We start from the raw sequence: 20,098 nt of genomic DNA on the forward strand, positions 1-20,098 counted from the left end.
GGAAGATGCGATTCATATACTCCATAAACACTCCAGGTGCATTGGTAACACCAAAAGGCATAACTTTATATTCATAGTGACCATAACGCGTTCTGAAAGCCGTCTTCTGCATATCCTCATCCTTTACTTTAATCTGGTGATAACCTGACCTCAAATCAATCTTGCTGAAAACTCGTGCACCCACTAGCTGATCCATCAAATCATCAATTCTCGGAAGTGGATACCTATTCTTGATAGTTACCTTGTTCAACTGTCGATAATCAATACACAATCGCATACTACCATCTTTCTTCTTTACTAGCAAAACTGGCGCTCCCCAAGGTGAAACACTTGGTCTAACAAACTTCTTCTCAAGCAAGTCTTCTAACTGTTTCTTCAACTCAGATAACTCAGAAGCAGACATACGATAAGGTGCCATCGAGACCGGCTTCGTTCCAGGAACAAGATCAATAGAAAACTCAACTTCTCTCTCTGGAGGCACATCAGGAATCTCATCTGGAAAAACTTCAGGGAATTCACACACCACCGGTAACCTATCAATCACCGCTTGATTCTCAACAGATAAAGAAGCCATCAAAGAAAACATCAAGATACCATCGCGTTCCAGTTGCTTCAGCTGCTTAGTAGATAAAAACTCTGCACCACTTTCCTCTTCGACGGAAGGGAAATGTACTGACTTGCTAAAACAATTAATAAGAACGTGGTTGTACTCTAACCAGTTCATACCCAAAATCACATCCATACCACTCAAAGGTAGACAAACTAAATCCATTTCAAAATCGCGACCAAACATAGACAAAGGACATTTCAAACATACGAGAGAAGTAGTCACCGAACCCTTAGCCGGAGTTTCGACAACCATCTCTCCATTCATATCAGACAAATCTAGACCCAAAGCAGAAACACAATCGAAAGCAATAAAACAATGCGTAGCACCAATATCAATAATAGCAACTAAAGGAGTATTATTAATATAGCAAGTACCTCTGATCAAACGATCCTCATTCTCTGTCTGAGTCCCAGTCAAAGCAAAGACCCTACCAGTAGTCGGCGCCCTCTTAGGCTGAGTACACTGTGAACTAATGTGACCCTCTCCATTGCAATTAAAGCACACAATGTCTGTACGATTGCAATCAGCTACAACATGACCTTTCTTGCCACACCGAACACACTTCTTGATTTCCTCAGGGCAGACGTTGCTTTTGTGGCCTCTCTCACCACAATTGAAACACACAATCTCTGCAGCATCCTTCTTCTTAGGCCGCCTAACATCGACCATCTTCTGTTTCCCTTTATCAGCAGGGGCACTGTACGGCTTAGGACGACTCTGCTGTCCCTTGCCCTTCCTTTCATTCACTACCTTGTAGTGAGCCTTCGTATCCTCTTCATAGATCCTGCAGCTATTGACCAAATCCTGAAAAACTCTCAGCTGTTGGTACCCAATCGCCCTCTTGATGTCGGGCCTCAAACCGTTCTCGAACTTGATGCATCTCGAGAACTCAGCATTCTCAGCAGTGTAGTGCGGGTAGAACTTTGACAGCTCCACAAACTTGGCAGCATACTCTGTCACAGACATGTTTCCTTGCTTCAGCTCAAGGAACTCGATCTCCTTCTTCCCGCGAACATCTTCCGGAAAGTATCTTCTCAGGAACTCTCTCCTGAAAACAGCCCAAGTCACAACAGCTCCCTCCTGCCCAAGAGTAGGCAGAAGAGCAACCCACCAGTCATCAGCTTCATCGGCCAGCTGATGAGTACCAAACCGCACTTTCTGATCCTCCGTGCACTGCATAACCCGGAAAATCCTCTCAATCTCCTTAAGCCACGTCTGGGCTCCATCAGGGTCATAACGTCCTTTGAAAATCGGAGGGTTCTTCTTCATGAACGTCTCCAACATCCTAGCTTCAGCATTCGCACCAGCATTCACGTTAGGTTGTTGTCCCACAGCTTGGGCAACAGCTTGTAGAGCAGCAGCTAACACAACATCGTTCCTTCCAGCCATTTCTGAGATTCTACAAAAGTAGCAACAACAACATAAGATAGTAATATAAATATTACTAAGACTCGACACGACTCTCTAATTGACCGGACGGACCAACCTGCTCTGATACCAATTGTAACACCCCGTTTTCCCAATATACAAATTTCATAAACAATTATCAGAGTAAAAAAACATAAACGGGATATCACATAGAAACGTAATCCAAAATAGTTAAATGATAATTTAACCGTCACAAATATCTTTAACGTAGCAGCGGAAAATCATAATCATAAATCATAAACGTTTTGGCACGCAGGCCCAACCAGTATCTCAAAAGAGTTCATCAAAACATAAGCAGTTCACATAAAAGAATGAAGCATGTTATAGCATTAAACCCCATCCCGTTACGTATCAGAGCGACCTAGACGACACAGTGAAGGCAAGGCCACTCACGACGGCAACTGCACACTAAGCACGATCACCTGCAAGTTACCCATACGAAGGGCAACATTTTCAAGCAGAAGGGGTGAGATTTCATAATAAAATAACATTAATCAATGTAATTGCGAATCATAAATTAACATCATAATCATTCCATTATTAACTTTGCATAAATGCTAAACAGTTATCACGTAATCATATATCCAATCATTATAAACAACATAACATAATCAATGAACACTTATCACGTAATCACATATCCATTCATCATCAACAAGGCATCTTAATCATGACAATGTGACAATGCTCCTAGACTCCTTATATGCATGTGGTACCAATCGTCATCATAAGTATTAATATACTTTAATCGTGCGGAGGACAAAGCTCCTATAAAACGTGCGGAGGACAAAGCTCCTAATTTTCGTGGTGAGGACTAAGCTCAATGATATGCTATGCATGGACACATATGAACAAAACATCGTAATCACTTATCAATATGCATCCAATAATTTGGAGCTAAACTTCATCATATAATTATGCACTTAGTTAAATAACGGAAGCAGCATAAACAGGTCACGTAACAAGATGATATCATTATATCAAAGCACATAATTTGTATCATTATCACATCTTCTTATTTTGCATGAATATACAATACAATAGTTCATATTCAATTATTATTAATATGACTTAAACAACTCTACAGTCTGCATTAAACGACATCACTAGGTCTCATTACCAGTTAGGGGTTCACTCTTGATCGACAAGTGCGACACAGATCGCACAAACACTCAGGAAACTACATTCTGGTTGTACTCGCGAGGCGAGAGTTCTTACTCGCCGTGGCGAGTACCACTCAACTCCCAAACTAAGCTTGTTCTGGGTTCCCTCTGATCCTACATTCATTCCTAATCAATACTAGGTATGTTCAGGCACTCATAGGCATACAAGGTTCAACTAAAAAGGTCGAAACACGAAATATGACATGCACTCTGCCTAGGCTCGCGAGGCGAGGAAAGGTTGCTCGCCATGGCGAGTTGAACCAAACAACTCGCGAGGCGAAGGAAAGGGGCTCGCGTGGCGAGCGATGAAGTTCATCACTCGCGAGGCGAGGATCATCACTCGCCGTGGCGAGCGATGAACAGAAGCACGGGCAGACTAGGGTTTTTCTCAAAAATCCATCACACAACATGGTTCAAAGCCTAATTTTGATTCCAGAATTCATCCTAAACATATTCTAAGGTTAAAGGACGGTTCTTACATCAATCTAAACAAGTTTTACCGTTTGATCATCAATTTTTTAGGGTTTTGACCTAATTCCAAAACTTTTCTAAATCAATCCTAACTTTGTCAATTAATCATCAGAATTACAACAATCAATGCTATTGAATTATTAGTCTCACCCTTACCTGGTTATGAAGAAATCGCAGCTCTCTCTATGCTCTTCTCCCTTCTAAGCTTTTTCTCCCTTTTCCAAAAGTTTTCACGTACAATGAGTTTCTAAAAATATTAGGTCCTCTCCTATTTATATCTCTTTCTAATAACTTATCCTATCTCACTTTCTCCCCCAAAACTATCTAAAATATCAAAACAGCCCTCAACTAAATATTTTTCAAATCTTTATTTTATTTAACAATAAAATAACTTCTCTAATCTTATCAAATCCTCCAAAACTCATAACTTAACACGTCATCAATCAAATCATCAAAATTCATCAAAACATATCAAAATCATGCATATATTATATAATTATAATATAATTGCCTAAACTCGATTTAATAAACGATTAAACGAAAGTGGGCGTTACAATAGGCGTCGGAAGAATGGAAGAAGAAGATGATAATAGAGGATGAGTGGTTATTTTTGGTACTGATAGACCATAATAATATTATGTTCCTTGCATAATCCAATGATCCAAAAAAACTTTCCCATGGTGGGAAAAAAGTCTCATTTCCCAAATTAAACGGCACCAGAGAGTTACTCTTCATGTTTCAGCAATTTCTTCTTTCCTTCATCAAGCGACACTTAAGTGTTGTTGGTCTCTGCAGCGGTAATCAAGTGTCGTTTGGTATTTTTAATCGATTCAACCGATGTAAAATGGCAGTTAACTGTCGTTGAAGGTATTTAGGTAATTTTAGGGTGGCTGACAGAAATATTAGAATTCTAAATATATTGTGGGTTGAACCTATAAGATAGTCCTTTAGATTAGTTCGATGTCTAATAAATATTTTATGACATTATAAAGCACCTCAAGTATGAGGTTTGTAAGATAGTAAAACGAGGCGTAATTAGAAATCTACAATGGTAAAGTTGGATTACTAGTACTACATAGGTATGCATATTGGGTCAATTGGTGGATTCAATATATAATGTGAAAAACAAATTATTATTATTTTTTAATTACTTTTTTAAGCAAGAGAGGCATTGAATTTTTTTTATTGTCTTGACCATCCAATCTTCAAGAGAAAGTAACCTAGTAATCTAAAGTTCATTTAAAATGTAAGTAAACTTGTTTAAGATTTATTCTAAATTTTAATTAGATTTAAATTTAGGTTCTTTCAAACGATTCATTTTAAATTAAAGTACATTAACCACTTGAATTCATCACAATTTGTTATTAGAATCATTTAAGATAAAAGAGGAAATTTTGTAGAAAAGGATCAATGAAATGAAAATGTGAAAATCGACCAAAATTTTTTGGTATACTGTTGTTTTTGTTGTAGAAATTAAGTGATCAAGACAAAAGTTAGGTATTGAACAAAGATCAGAATATACTACTTATACAAAATCATCCAATACCCTTGGTAATGTAACGGGTAGCAGCCTTGACCATCATGGGACATGGAAACAGGAAATAAATTCAAGTACATTATAGGAAAACAAACAAAATGATGTCATTCAATGCTTTCTTTAGCTATTTGTTGTACATTGAAGTTTTGTATTCAGGCATACATGAACAATGATATCAGTCAGCAGTGGTGGAGGTAGACAAAAAAATTTGAGATGACTTGCGATCAAAATAAATTAAAATATATAAATCATATTCTATACAACACGATTAAATTGTAATAAACCTTAAAGTCGATCAGTCGGTCATAAAAAATGTAAACTACATAATACATAAAGTATATGTCATCCGTGTTAATTCTATTAACCTTTGAAGAACGATGCTCATTTTCTCTAATTCTTGGATTCTCACGAACTTGTTATAGTTCACCATTTAAAAGACATTTTTCACATCCATTTGAAGTATTATCGAGTTATGAACAACGGCTAAAGGGACTAGTACCCTCATGAATACTCCCTCCGTCCCAAATTGTATGACGTTTTGGGCATTTCACACGTATTAAGAAATGTAATTAATTTTGTGTGGGAAAGAGATATTATGAGTTGTTTTACAAAATTGTCCTTAATAAATGATATGTGAAAGATAAATGAATGACTTGGAAGTAGAGAAGGCAATAAATAATGAATGATATAATAGGAAAAGTAACATTAATGATTCATTGGTATTGTAAAGCGACATACAATTTGGGACAAAAAAAATTTCCAAAGTGACATACAATTTGGGACGGAGGGAGTATGATTCTAGTGATTTGTGAATGAGTGTTGAAGAAATCTATATTATTTTCTCTTTGCCTGAAACCTTTTTCTACAAGGTGAGCCTTCTAGTTGTATTTTGCAACCAAACCATCAAATTTTAGTTTCTTTTTCCAAAATCCAAATGCAACCGACTGTTTTGCAACCAGGAGGCAAGTCTATTAAGTGTCATGTTGAGTTAGACTCTAGAGAATCCATTTCATGGTTTATTGTTTCTTTTCAAAATTTTAATGGATCTTGTTTCAATGTATAACCATATAACTAGGTTGATACTCTTTAGCAATTCTAGCTTTCTTACCTCTTTGAAATAGTTCAGTAGAAATTAAAAAAAATGTCAAATTCTCAATTCTAAACGTTATAATATGAACTCAATATATATTAGACGCAACCCGTCGATATGTACAATAAAACCCTGAGTGACCACTCTGGAGATGAATGAAATTCCAACAACAGTTTTGGGATCCACTTGAATTTGCAGCCAGCACCAATCTATCCTCATAAAACAGAACCCCTCGGAGATACACAAAGCCGGGCCTAGTCGATTCTCTTTTTTGCAGGCACAGGGCAGCAATGATTCCCTTCAAGAGTACTTCCTTACCCTCAAGCCACTCCGGATGATTCACTAAAGAATGCAATTCAGGGTTGTCATGCATGCGGGACAGGGCATCCACTCCTTTATTTTCCAAACCCGGTTTGTATACTATGTCAAATTGTTAACCTAACGGTTTCACTGCCCAGTTCTATTGGTACATGGTAGTAATTGGCTGCTGCAATAGCTGCATTTAAACTTTTCTGATCAGTACAAACAGTGACTTTTCACCCCGTGAAATGTGGACGCCAATGTTGGATGATAAAGCTAACGCGATTAACTTTTTCTCATAAGCTGCTTTTGTTAAATTTCCGTCCCCGAGTGCTTTGCTGAAATATGCAATTGGCCGCCCTTTCTGCAAAAGAATTGCCCCCAGATTGTTCCCGGATGCATCACTCTCAATGTAGAACTCTTGGCTAAAATAATAAAGAGCTAAAACAGGTGATGCTGTTCCCTTGTGCTTCAGACCCTCAAATGCTACTTGCTCTTGAGCTCCACACTTAAATCGTACCGGCCATTGTAGAACACATTTGATTGTAGCCGGATCCATAGCCACTCCATGAGAAATGATGTGTCCCAAATATTCCACCGACCGGACAAAATAGCATTTCTTTCGGTTTGCAACCAACTTGTTATCCAAGAGGATTTGAATGACTTGACTCAAGTGCTGCAAAGAAGTAGTAAAACAATGAAACCCCATGTTTTTTCCCCAATTGTTACCATATTTACAATGAAACCATATGGTTAGAATGGGTATTCAATCCCTGCTACGCTTACACCATAGGGCATATGACAGTATTGGCTTGTTGTTAACATACATATTTCAAGAAATCCTGTACTAAATATTTCAAGAACACTTCCAAGTTCCAACTACCACTTCCAACTAAGGCTCAAACTCTATCTCCACATACTGGCATACTTATCAAACTATATAAAGAAAAAGAAAAAGAAAAAAAAACAATCATTTTTTGCAGGTGTTCACAGAAAATCTAAAATTGTCACATATATTATCCTTAATCGAAAGAAATGATTTTTCTGCAAGTTATCGCACATTCACACAGTATGTGAACTTACACGATTAGATTTCACACAAATCACTGATTTCAAGAGAAAGTTGTAACTAAATGATTAATCTGAAAGTGTAAATTAACTAAATGTGAGAATGTGTGGTCTCGTGACTGCACAGAATCCAAAACTGATATGAGAAAGTGATTAAATGCATTGATATCTAATTTTCAAAGGTCCTTTTGTTTTAGGTTATTGAATATGAATTTTCCCTTGTACAATAGCTGACCAACCTAACATTTTGGTTTTGGGCTTCCAGAAAATGGAATAGAAAATTTATAATTAATACTCTCCACAACTTCTTACTGAAGAAACATCGAAAACAATAAAAAGACATCCTCAAAGGCAATATAATTACGTAATGTAATTGGAAGAGAACAATATATTTTGTTTGGTTTGTTTTCAAGGAAACACAGTTTATGTATGCAACCATTGATTTCCTTATCAATATTTGAGAAATTGCTATTAAGGAAGTTAAAAATCAGGAGAAAAAGAATAGAGGTTGACGATTGTGTGTTTTATATCCAAAAAGAAATAAATAAAGTTGGTTCTTGAAAGTTGATATGCCCATGGATACTCAGAAAAAAGTGTGATATAGCAAGAATGCAAAACCCTTACTGCCACAAACAAAGGGCTACAATAACTATGACACCAGAATCTTTTCCAAGTAACACAATTCAAGACAAAGCTAAGAAAACAGAAGTGTTAGATACAAATTCAAATCTTACACCTATACTTAGCCAATTACCATGAACAGAAGCGAATACACATGTGTAAGTTGACATTTTTCTTAAATGAGAATAATTTATTAGGAGAACATCTAAAGATGAAAAACATCTTACATTTCAGAGCTCAAACTTCAGCAGAAGACTTCAACAATGCTAGCAAACAAGGCATCCTTGACGCAAGAAGTATTTCACCTTTCTCGCACTAAAGGCACCCGTACGAGTTGGAGGAGCTGTTATCTGTCTCAACGATGGCCTTGAAGATACCATCGAAGAAACAATATTAGCATGTACTTTATGACAACCATCCAAACTAATCTTTCTCAGTTGAGTGCAGTTTTCTACCACATGGTTCACTCCCTTCTTTGTGAAATCATTACAATTTTCAAGTGACAATTTCAAAAGCCCACAACAACTCTTTGAGATCATATAAAGTGCTTCATCATCAACATTTGTATATGACAAGTTCAACACCTCCAATTTGGGAACTTCAAAGTTCATTTCTAGTTTCACCATTGAACACTTGGATAAGTTCAAATGTCTAATGTTACAGCATATCCCTAAAACTTGAACAATGCCGATGCAATATTGGAGAACAAGCCTCGTCAAAGGTAGACGTTCGGTGGCAATAGAGGAGAGCAACTCATCCGAGATATTCGAAGACAATAAATCAAGAGAAGCTAAGCATTTCAAACTCAAGGAGGAAATGAAATGTGAAGTAGTGTAAGCTGACTCATACCTCACCTTTACTGGTCCATTAGTTTTGGAAAATGATAAAGACCTCAAGGTTGGTCTCTCGCGCAGAGCTTTAGCAATTCCATCAAAGGTTATGTCAAAACAGTGCAACATGATAGCCTCTTCGAGAACCTTACAACTTTTGAACAAATGGAGAAGCGATTTGTCATTGATGTCGGAATGACCAGAGAAATTAACCTTGCGGAGTTTTTTTAAATGTGAAAGCTCTACAGCACCATGGTAGCAGTGTAAAGGGTAACTGAGGTCGAGGACTTCCAACAAAGGGAAATAATGAGAGATAAGTACGAGGACGCTGCCATTTATTTCATGTGACACATGTGGCAAAAAAGAAAAACATCTAAAGACTTAGATTTAATATGTTGTGGATGTAAGACATGTGGAAAAAAAAACATCTAAGGGCTTAGATTTAAAATTAAAAAAACAAGTATTTATTTAATTAAAAATAAAAATAACCTTCTTCCTCGCACTTCCACTTCATCATCTGTTTCCCTCTCATCATCGTCTTGCCGCCACCATAACATATCAATCCATTGTTGTTCTTACGGTTATTGGTCAAGATATTATGGCTTTTTAAAATTTTGGACACTTTGAAACCTCACTGTCTTTGTTTTTTCAAGAAAATGAGGTGTTTGTGTGATGTTTCCGTCATAAAAATTGGGGTTAATTAAATTTTTGGTCCCTATAAATATTTACAGTTTTATTTTTAATCCTTATAAAAATAAATCACACATTTTAGTCCCTACAAAATTTTTCGTTAGTGTTTTTAGTCCCTGTTAAATTAAAATTTAAAATTTTTTAATGATTTTTTACATACTTATTTAAAACATTATAAAACGTTCTATTGCAATAAGTTAGCTCAAAATTTTATTTTTAGGTCCAAATTTTCGTTAGTTTTATCTTGAATTTTTGGCGTTTTAAAAATATTATATTTAATTCATTACATGTTAAAAAATTCTAATTTTTTATAAAAGAGATTATTATAATGTTTTTAACATGTCTGTTAAAAATCATTTAAAAATATAAAAGTTCAAGTATAATTAAACAAATTAGGGACCAACACATACTTTTAGTCCTTGTAAATTTAAAATTTGCTTAATTGTACTTAAACTTTTAAATTTTTTACATACTTATTTTGAACATTATACAAAGTTTCTCTGCAAAAAAGTAACTAAAATTTTTCTTATTAGGTCCAAATTTTAATTAATTTAATTTTGAAATTTTGGCTTTTAGAAAAATTCATATTTAATTCATTACATGTTAAAAAACTAAAAGATTTTATAAAAGAGTGTCTTACGATGTTATGAACATGTTTGTAAAAATCTTTCAAAAATTTAGAAGTTTAAGAATAATTAAACAAATTTTAATTTAATAGAGACTAAAAACAATAACGAAAAATTTTGTAGGGACTAAAAAGTGTGATATATTTTTATAGGGACTAAAAACAAAACTGCATATATTTATAGGGACCAAAAACTTAATTAACTCTAAGAATTGTGATTTTGTAAATCTATACAAAAGTGATGAGTTAAAATTGAATTTGGAATTAGTTACACAAATAACTAAGATTCCAATTGAGAATTTATTATATTAAAGGAAAATGTTAACGAGTGCCCCGAAGCATTTGTTAAAGAATTAGAAAAGAAAATATTATCTTGAAAATTATGTATTCTACTTTTTGAAAGTTAAAAAAGTGTTCATTTTAATTTAAAATTTGACTTTTCTTTATACTTTTAGCACCTTAACTAGTGCCCCCAGGGCACTGGTTAACAAGACCCTATATTAAATTTTAGGTTTTGATATGGCGATGCAGAACAAGAAAATAAATTGAAATTATTGGCACATTGTTGAGTATTTGTAGTGGCTGCATTATTGCTGAAACAAATATCCTTGATTGTGTAAGTTGGAACCAATGTTCCAACATGTGTTTAGGCATTTCTGTAAGATGTTGGATAAGATGTTCCAACATCCTGACACGATTCAGTGTGCCTGGGTTCATGCCTACTTGTACGCACGCTCTTTATTGTTTAAGGAAACAATATTTCCTTATCTTATTGACAAAGCAACGCGCATATCTATACAGAATCAACTGTGGAATATTTCTAAAGTAGATTTTATATTTTATGAAATATTTGTTATTGGTTGGAACGATCCTAAAGATGTTCCGACATTTTAGGACTTTCCATATTTGTTTCTGATTCTTGTTTTGCAGATTAGCTGAACCGATCTGCTTTGTGTTGAAGCCAACTAAGTATTTAGCCCAAGCTGCTTCAGTATATAAGGGAGACTTCAAGACCTAATTGATCATTCAAGCTGGCATACTAAAAAGGTTAGATTTTTAGGATTTTGAGTCTACATGTGTTCTATTCTTTTATCATTTGTGATGCAAGTTTAGAACCTATATTGTGATCCTTTCTTGTATCGTTTGTGATACTTGTTTAGGACTGTGTGAGTTTGATACTCTTGTGTACTACACTGAAGTTGTGAAACAAGGTGTTAGTTGTTTGTGTTTGAAGGTAACTTCAACTTTGTGTTCAGGTCTGATAGGTCACAGGGGCTGTGACTGACCTTTAGGATAGTGAGATGGGATCTCAGATCTAGGAGTTCCTAGGATGAAGTCTATACGGGTAGGTCCTATGTCTTTGGTGTAAATGTGGAGTTTGTTGAGAGCTATAGAATAAGGACTACACTAGTGGATTTCCTTCCTGTCATTTATCATCGAACTGGGTCAACAAACTCACTGTGTTCTTTACTTTCCTGTCATTTATTTTCTTGTTTTTATTTCTGTTTATTTCGTGATGTTGAAACATTGAACGAAACATTGCATACGTTAAAACATCTGACATAACATATTAAAACAAATGCGCTAGAATTTCACACATAACAATAGCAACCTCCATGAATTGGAACGAGAAAGTATATATTACGGTGATGAGAGTAAGAGGAGCGGCATGTAACACCCAAGGCTGACGAGGACGGGGAGTGGTCGCTGGTGCACAAGGCACGACAATGAGCGGCTCCTGACAGCTTCTAGAGGAACCGAATCACACCGGAATGAGAGGGTTCCTGAGGCCGTGCAGGTATGGGACTGCATGGTTGAAGGAAGGATTATAAGAATTGTTTGGTACTACCTATATCAACAAGATGCATCTTCTTTTCGGTAGCTCATTTCATAAGAACTCCACAGTTAAGCGTGCTTGACTTGGAGCAATTTGGGATGGGTGAGGTACCGGGAAGTTTCCCGGTAAGTGTGCGAGTGAGGACAAAACATGCTGAAAAGACTCGTGTTGGTTTGTAGGGTCAGTCGACAATGCTTAAAGTCGTCTGGGATGTTACAATGGGTAGAGAAGGTCGAGCAGAGGAGGAAGATTCTGATTTTTTTTTTGTTAAATAAAATATTTGTTTCTAATTTTAAATCTTAGTCGTTAGATTTTTTTTGCCGCATGTCTCACATCCATGACGTAAATGGACTAAATGGAGCCTTGCCTAAATGGAGCATACCTGAACTCTGGAGCGAGAGGGTACCTATTGGAGACCTTGTGCTCATTAGTTACCAAAATTATTTGTGTTTTAATTGAGGTACCTAGTACCCCTAATAGGTACCGGGTCTTAAACATGAGAGACCATCTCATTGTGGATGGTCTTAGTATTTAAATATAAAATAATACAATGTACTAAAATTCATGCATGTGTAGAGTTCGAGAGGGTGTCCCATCATTTTGTGTATTGTACGCAACCTTAGAGCATGCATAATGGTAGCAAATGGTCTTTAAATGGATCTCACATGTACACATCATTTATTTATATTTTTTTAAATAAAAGTATCTATCAAGGACTTAATAACTTCAATGATAGTAAACTAAAAAGAGCCTTTAAATATGTTCACTAATGTGTACTTTAATACATTCATTTATAAAATAAATAAAAAGAAAACGAGAAAAGCAAGAATCATATGAATTTAAGATGGTGAGACGATTTTATCTACTTTCTTATTTTAATTGTGGGGCTCTTTAGTTGGTGAAGAGAGAGTCAATAACTAATAGATACCCAATTTTTTCATTTCTCAATGGAAGTTCGTAATAGGTTGAGGTCCTTATTAAGTAAATGACTTCTCATTGAAGATGCTCTTATCGATTTGTGATCTTTCGGTCCTTCAATATAACTATAAAGTAGTCACTCATTGTGAACTCCCTTTGTCGAAATAGTCATTGATGGAGTTAAAATAAATAAATAAATAAATAATAAATTTATTTGTAAACTCTAATTGGAAAAGTCCTCCTTTGTGAAGCAAGGTAATCTTAGCCTTATATGTCTAAATAATTGTAATCTTCCGTGATTATAGTGAAAGATTCCTTGAAAGCACAAGAGACTGAACTAACCTCGGATCGTGAGATGCTCTATTTTGTTTAAACACTTAAATCGATTTTCAGAAAAAGCAAACACAATTCAAACCCCCTCTTTTTCTCACCTTCAACAATTTCTAAGTTAAAACATAAAATGTATTGTCCTTTAGGGCTTACACCAACATTTATTCATGACTATTACTTTTCCCACCCTATGGCCTTCTCTCGCGCACTGTAAAATTTCCAAAAATACCCTTGTGCATTCCGGATTTTAAAATCTGGATTCATGTTTACTATTTCAGATTTTATAATCCAGACAATTCTTATGTATAATCAGCAATCAGACTCTCTCACATTTCAGAAGTTTTGAGTTTTGCTTTTAAAAACAACAACAAAACTAAGTAAAAAATGCTAAAAACCTGTCAAATAAAATCATAAAAATAACACACAAAAATTCTAAAAATCAAATAAAACTAATGCAAATTTTTTCGAATTTTTCTGATAATATGAAAAATTAAAAAAAAATTAAAAATGGGTCTAAACGATGAAATTTTGGATTTGGAGGGGTGGAGTCCCGTAAGAAGTGAGAGTCATGGTCCTTGAATTTTTTCTGATTTTATGGGGAAGTTTCGGAGCAATCTGATCAAGTAGTCCGAAAACCCAATTTTTAACTAAGAACAGGTAACAATGACCCAAAACAGAAGGATGAGAGTTAGGAAGATTAATATTGTCTCTAAAATGACTATCCATGTTACAAACATGTTTAGAATTTGTGCTGATACAGTTCGGATTATATAATCCGAACTGTTTTACCTTGAAAAATGGTGTTTAGGGGGTTTCCTGATTATGTAATCCGGAAACATCATGTAACGCGCCCTATTTTTTGAAGTTTCCGGATTACAAAATCCGGAAAAATCCGTTACTCATTTTTTCACCCTTTAACAAAAGAAAACATCAATCCAGAAGTCCTAGCTCAACTGGCAAAATGCCGAAATTGTTAGACCGGATGCCATGACCGGGGTTCGAACCCCGGTACCTCCACTTGTGTGTGTGAGTTTATAATGGCTTTGCCATTTCGTCTATCTATCAAAAAAAAAAACAAAAAAAAACATCATTCCCGATTATATAATCCGGAATGCTCCGAGGGTAATTTTAGAAAAAAATAGGGCGCGCGAGGAAAGACATAGGGTGGAAAAAATAACACTCTTTATTCATTTCATGGTCAAATATTCACTTCACTAGTTCCCTAAAGTTACTTTTTACTTGTCGATTTTGTAGAAATTCTTTATTCTTATTTATTTGTCATTTTGCGATGTTCAATGTAAGATTAATTTTGTTTCTCAATAATATCCTTAAGTATTTATTAGGGAGATAAATATGAAAAATAACTAATAAATATTTAAATGTTTTATAAGAAAAAGACAAAATAGTTCAAAAGTATCAGAATTTATTAATTTTGTTGATATGTGCAAATAACTTTGAAACAACAGGTAAAAAAAGAAGATAATACTTAATAATAGAATGAAAAGACAATGAATTTAGTCAAATATTTGTTAAGGAAATAAATTATAAAAGACAAAATAAAACAAAAAATATAAAAGTATATAATTTTTTAATTGGGTAATAAAATGTAAAAGACAAAAAATAATTAAAATATGAAAATTAGTTAACATATATACCATTTAATACATTTTTTACTCATTTAATAATATATTAATATAGTAATAGTAATCATAAACATTGAACAAATCACATTAACTATTTTTTACTTATAAACCCTTCTAATTCATTTCCCTTTGGCATTGCTGACTCATCACAAAAAGCCTATAAAATATCACATGGTTTTCTTCTCCCATCAATACTTTTCTCTGTTTTCTAAACCCTTGAGTCAAGGTTCAATCGTTTACTTATTTATTTTGAAAAAATTTCAATCTTTTTTTCAATTCATCTTTTGGTTTTTTTTTCTTTGCTTTTAAAACTATATAATCATGTTCTTTTGATTAGGGGGTCGAGTATTGTAATTCAAAAGAACCTTTTAAAACTATATAAAGTTTAGAATTTGATTTCGGTTATTTTTTATTTGAGTTTATTTGTGTAAATTGTAGTGTTATGTTTTGGATTCTTGGTGTTTTTTAGGTGTTACTGGTATAATTATATAACACAAGGGGTATCTGAGGTTTTTTTTTTTTTTTTTTGTGGTTATAGAAAATGGAAAAGTCAAAAAACCATTGGAATAAGAAATTCGGTGTCAACAAAATGGGAAATAAGAACATAAGAAACAGTCATTTACAACATGCCATTAATATTGGTATAACTAGTGGTAAACATAATTATCTTAAGCCAAAAGTTTACCACATTCACAAAGATGATTTCAAGAGTTTTATTCAGCATGTTACCGGAAAACAATCCAACGAATTAAAATCTATGGTTGAGACTACAAGGTTGGATAAGATTAGGCCTCCACCATTGTCCATTGCAAGGCCACTAGTTCCGATTCACGTTTCAGCTCCAACGTTTGTAGCTCCTCCACAAGTTTCTTACAATCCACTGTCTGAACCTTTGAAGCCTATTATCGATCCTCCCCTTGTTGACATGTCATGTAACAATTTTCTTGAGTCTCCAATCTCTGCTTTCATGAGAAATTTTCAAGACTCAACGATGAACCAAAACACTTCAAGATGTAACCAATTTCAACCTTACCCTCCTCAAACACAAGTACTGAATAATGTGAATGTTGATTCTACACAACATTATCCTATTGAAACACAAATGGTTACCAGTGTTGAGACTTTTGCTGAGTCACCCATCTCTGCCTACATGAGAAGCTTTCAGAATTCAATGTTGGATTATGGTACTTTAGGGGGAAACCAATTTCAACCTCAACCAAATTATTGCCCTCAAATGTTTATCTAATATCAAATTTCAAGGTTGTATTACACTCGATAGACTTAGAGTCAAACACTTCAAGAGTTGTAAAAGCATTACATATACACTCATGAATGTATCAAACCTTGATAAAAAACCTCTGTTTTTCATAGATGATTTGAGTGTACAAGTTTGACTTTTTTAACTTTAAGAAATAGAGTTCAAATCTCATTAGAGATAATTGTAATATGGTCATTGGTACCACCTTTATTAATAATAATTTCCCTTCTCCAATTTTTTATTTTAAAAACGCAGGGTATCTAAGACTCTTGGTTACCAAATGCAAGAAAGTAAATTTTTTAAGCAGAAAAATAAAAAAGTCAGATAAATATTCAGACTATTCTTTAACTCGACTTAGATATTGGATCGTTGGTTAAACTTCAAATCATCCATTGTACCACATGAATTAGTGTTTCTAGACCATATAAGTTTATAGAGGATTGCGACTCTTCCTTCGTATTTTTTTCATTCATATTTTGCCCCTAAAATTTATTTGGAACTACAAATTTTATATATCATTTGCCCATATTTTAGATATCCAACTAGAAAGCTTATATATCATTTGCCCATATTTTAGAGATCCAACTAGAAAGCTACCCATATGTAGATTTTCAAAACGAGTTTGGGACTATGAGTCGGGCCGATTATACCACATTTTAACATGGGATATACAGTAAAAAAAAAAACCATAATTAATTGAATCTTTTCTTTTCCCGCTTAGTTTAAATAAAATTTGGTCGGGTAGATCTAGCTGATTGAGCTTGAGGTTGGCCTAGTGCCAACATATCTATCTACTTTATGAAGATTCAGGGCCTTTCTTTTTAATTAAATAGGGTGCAGATGGATATGTAACATCTTAAATATAAAACACATAAGAATGGACGGAATATAAACAAAAGAAGAAAAAAAAACCTAAATGACTAAAACAAAACAACTATGAAGGGTATACAGAAGCACATATCTCAATCTAGAGCAATCAGTCACGCACTACTAGTACAATCCAGCACACCCGTAACCAAATGCGAAATCAAATTGCAAAAAAACAAAATATAGGTGTGTGGCTTGATAAACACTGGATCTAGATTTTGATTACGTCGAGTGAGTCTGTTCACCAACACGGTAACGAATCTAAACACCTACAATCTACTACCAAAACAACAACAAACTCACGACCATTCCTAGCCGCTTTCATTCTAGTCTACCAGTTCAAAACATCAGAGACACTTTGGATTAAGAAACAATAGCTCAACAAGAGCTTAGAACCCAATCACTGAGACCAGATCCAGACAAACCCAAGATTTGGAACAAGTGACCCTAATAGGTTTTGTTGGGTTTTGATATTGTGTTGGCTGCATTTTGTTAAAACAAGAAGTTCTAGCAAGATGTTGGATCAGATGTCCTAGACATGTAAGTACGACATCTTGTCTCAAGGTGTTATCCTTTATTTCACGTTCTTTAAAGATTTGGTTTTTACGTGAGATTTCTGAAGATTTGATTGAAGATATGATTCACATAACTTGTGCTCCTAGAGGCGTGTGTTTCTAGAAGTTTCCTATGTCGGTTTGTGCATTACCGTGTTTTAATGTTCTAAACATTTTAGGAAACATTATATTTGCTTCTAGAAGATTGTAGTTGAAGACTCTATTGGATCAGCTGTATTGTTTAGCCCGAGTGAAGAACAAGCCCATGCATTCTCTGGCTATATAAAGGAAGACTAAAACCTTGTGAAGACTATCGAAGCTGTAATTTTTGAGAAAAGAGTCATTTAGGGTTTCGTGTATGTCCTTGTTATTTGTGAGCCTCTCTTTGTATCACTTTGATGCATTGAACTTGACTGTTTAGTTGAGTTGTATTTGTAAACCGCTCTAGTGCTTCTAGCAAGAGTAGGTTTTGGTTTATTGGAGTGTCTCTTCTATTTGATTGTAATCAGGCATGGCAATGGGGCGGGGTGGGGATGGATTTTACCTTCCTCGTCCCCATACGCGATTCTCATATACTTACCCGTTACCCTACCCATATCCAATAGGGATGAGAAATTGAATCACATCCTCATCCTCATCCTCATCCCCATATCGAATAATTTATTTTAATAAAAAATAGAAGTTTTTTTTGCATCCCCAAGAGTAACGTTGTAATACATTATCCACCAATGTGCTCACTTTAACATTTGTTAGACGTAATGATTTAATTGATCCTTTAAATATCAATGATAGTTTTTATTAACATGACAATTATCAAACAAAATAACATGACATATCAACATAAAATAATTTTTTACATTTGGGACGGATATGAGTATGGGTTCGGGGTGGGTACCTATATACCCGTTACTCGTCCCATACCCGTGTTTTGAAATCGGGGAAAACCCATACCCATACCCAAACCCAGTCAAAACGGGGAAAACCCGTCAAATTGGGTTTGGTTCGGGCGGGTAACCCGCGGGTATGAGTTTTGTTGTCATGCCTAATTGTAATCATTGTTGAAATCACGCGTTGTGTGATTGAGAGAAAGTAAAATGAGATCTCATATCTAGGAGAGTCTTAAATAGAAATTTATGGGTAGCGTTTAGGTGAGAAGGCGGTGAACTGGAGGTTGTTAACATAGGACTTTGAACTAAAACAATTATAGTGAATTTACTTTCTTTGTATGGATGCCTCCAAACGTAGGTGGCGTTGCACCGAACTATGTTACCAAATATTTTGTGTTCTTTCTTTCCTACACTTTACTTTATTATTGTTTATTGTGTTATGTTGTGATAATTAAGTGTCCAAGACATCGCATAAGACATTCCTGATGTCCCTGACATCTTATAGGATATTTGTCTACTGTGTGCTAGAATTTCAGATTTCAAAGAACAATCAACGGAGACTTTTCAAAGCACAAATTCATCAGGGTCCTTGACAAAAAAAAACTTGTTTTTATTTGTGTTAATATTAAAAAAAAATGTAAAAGCTATCAAAGGTTTGGAAAATCTACTGACAATGTTATTTTCTAGCACTTTATTTTCCAGCACTTTACATTTCCGGTCATTGATTTTTATGCTTCTATTTTCATGTCTCTTTACTTTAATCCCTTGTCTACAATGATGATGAGTGAATATACTTTTCTACTTTTAGGATTGTTGAAATAATCTATTGATTGAATCCTATTCAAACCAAGTTTAGACTCTATTTTATATGAAATTGTTTTCTAATCTATTCTCATTGTCTTTAAATTTGATATATAATATTAACGAAGGACCGAACGGTGAAGTTTAATATTGTTATCGAATCAAATATCAAACGAAGGATCAAGAGTTTTTCTAGTCTCATTTGAGATTGGAACAAATGAGATTAAACAAGTCTGTCAAAAAATCTGCAAAGATTGGTTTGATTGTTTTTGGGACAATAAAGGTTGTACTCAAAGAGTTTCAATGATCAACCATGAGAATAGACGTGATTATTGTTGAGATATGTTCATGTATTCTTAGAGGAAACATGACAGACCAATTGAATGTTTAGAATTTAGCATTACGATGGAAAAACAATCCCATGACACTTATTAAATCTGAATTTTGAACCAAACAAACATTACTCTAAAAAACTTATTCTTTTTCAGCTAAACAAAACTGAGAATTAGATTGGTAATTACTTCAACTTCTTGTGGATCGATATTTTTACTACTAGATAGAGCCGTACAC

The 20,098-nt window shown here is 34.5% G+C and overlaps 2 protein-coding genes across 2 annotated transcripts; one reads left to right on the forward strand and one right to left on the reverse strand.

The window, feature by feature from the left end:
• Window positions 1-8,554: 8,554 nt before the first annotated feature.
• On the reverse strand, window positions 8,555-9,675 carry LOC11419511 (F-box/LRR-repeat protein fbxl-1). Its single transcript, XM_003628769.1, has 2 exons — window positions 9,608-9,675; window positions 8,555-9,446 (listed from the first exon to the last, which is right to left on the reverse strand). The coding sequence occupies exons 1-2, from the start codon at window positions 9,673-9,675 to the stop codon at window positions 8,555-8,557; spliced, it is 960 nt and encodes a 319-aa protein (XP_003628817.1).
• Window positions 9,676-15,702: 6,027 nt separating this feature from the next.
• On the forward strand, window positions 15,703-16,407 carry LOC11430856 (protein HAIKU1). The gene has a single exon (XM_003628774.1). The coding sequence runs from the start codon at window positions 15,703-15,705 to the stop codon at window positions 16,405-16,407; it is 705 nt and encodes a 234-aa protein (XP_003628822.1).
• The last annotated feature ends 3,691 nt before the right edge of the window (window positions 16,408-20,098 follow it).

Source organism: Medicago truncatula, chromosome 8, assembly GCF_003473485.1.
Source record: "Medicago truncatula cultivar Jemalong A17 chromosome 8, MtrunA17r5.0-ANR, whole genome shotgun sequence".
NCBI classification, from domain to species: domain Eukaryota; kingdom Viridiplantae; phylum Streptophyta; class Magnoliopsida; order Fabales; family Fabaceae; genus Medicago; species Medicago truncatula.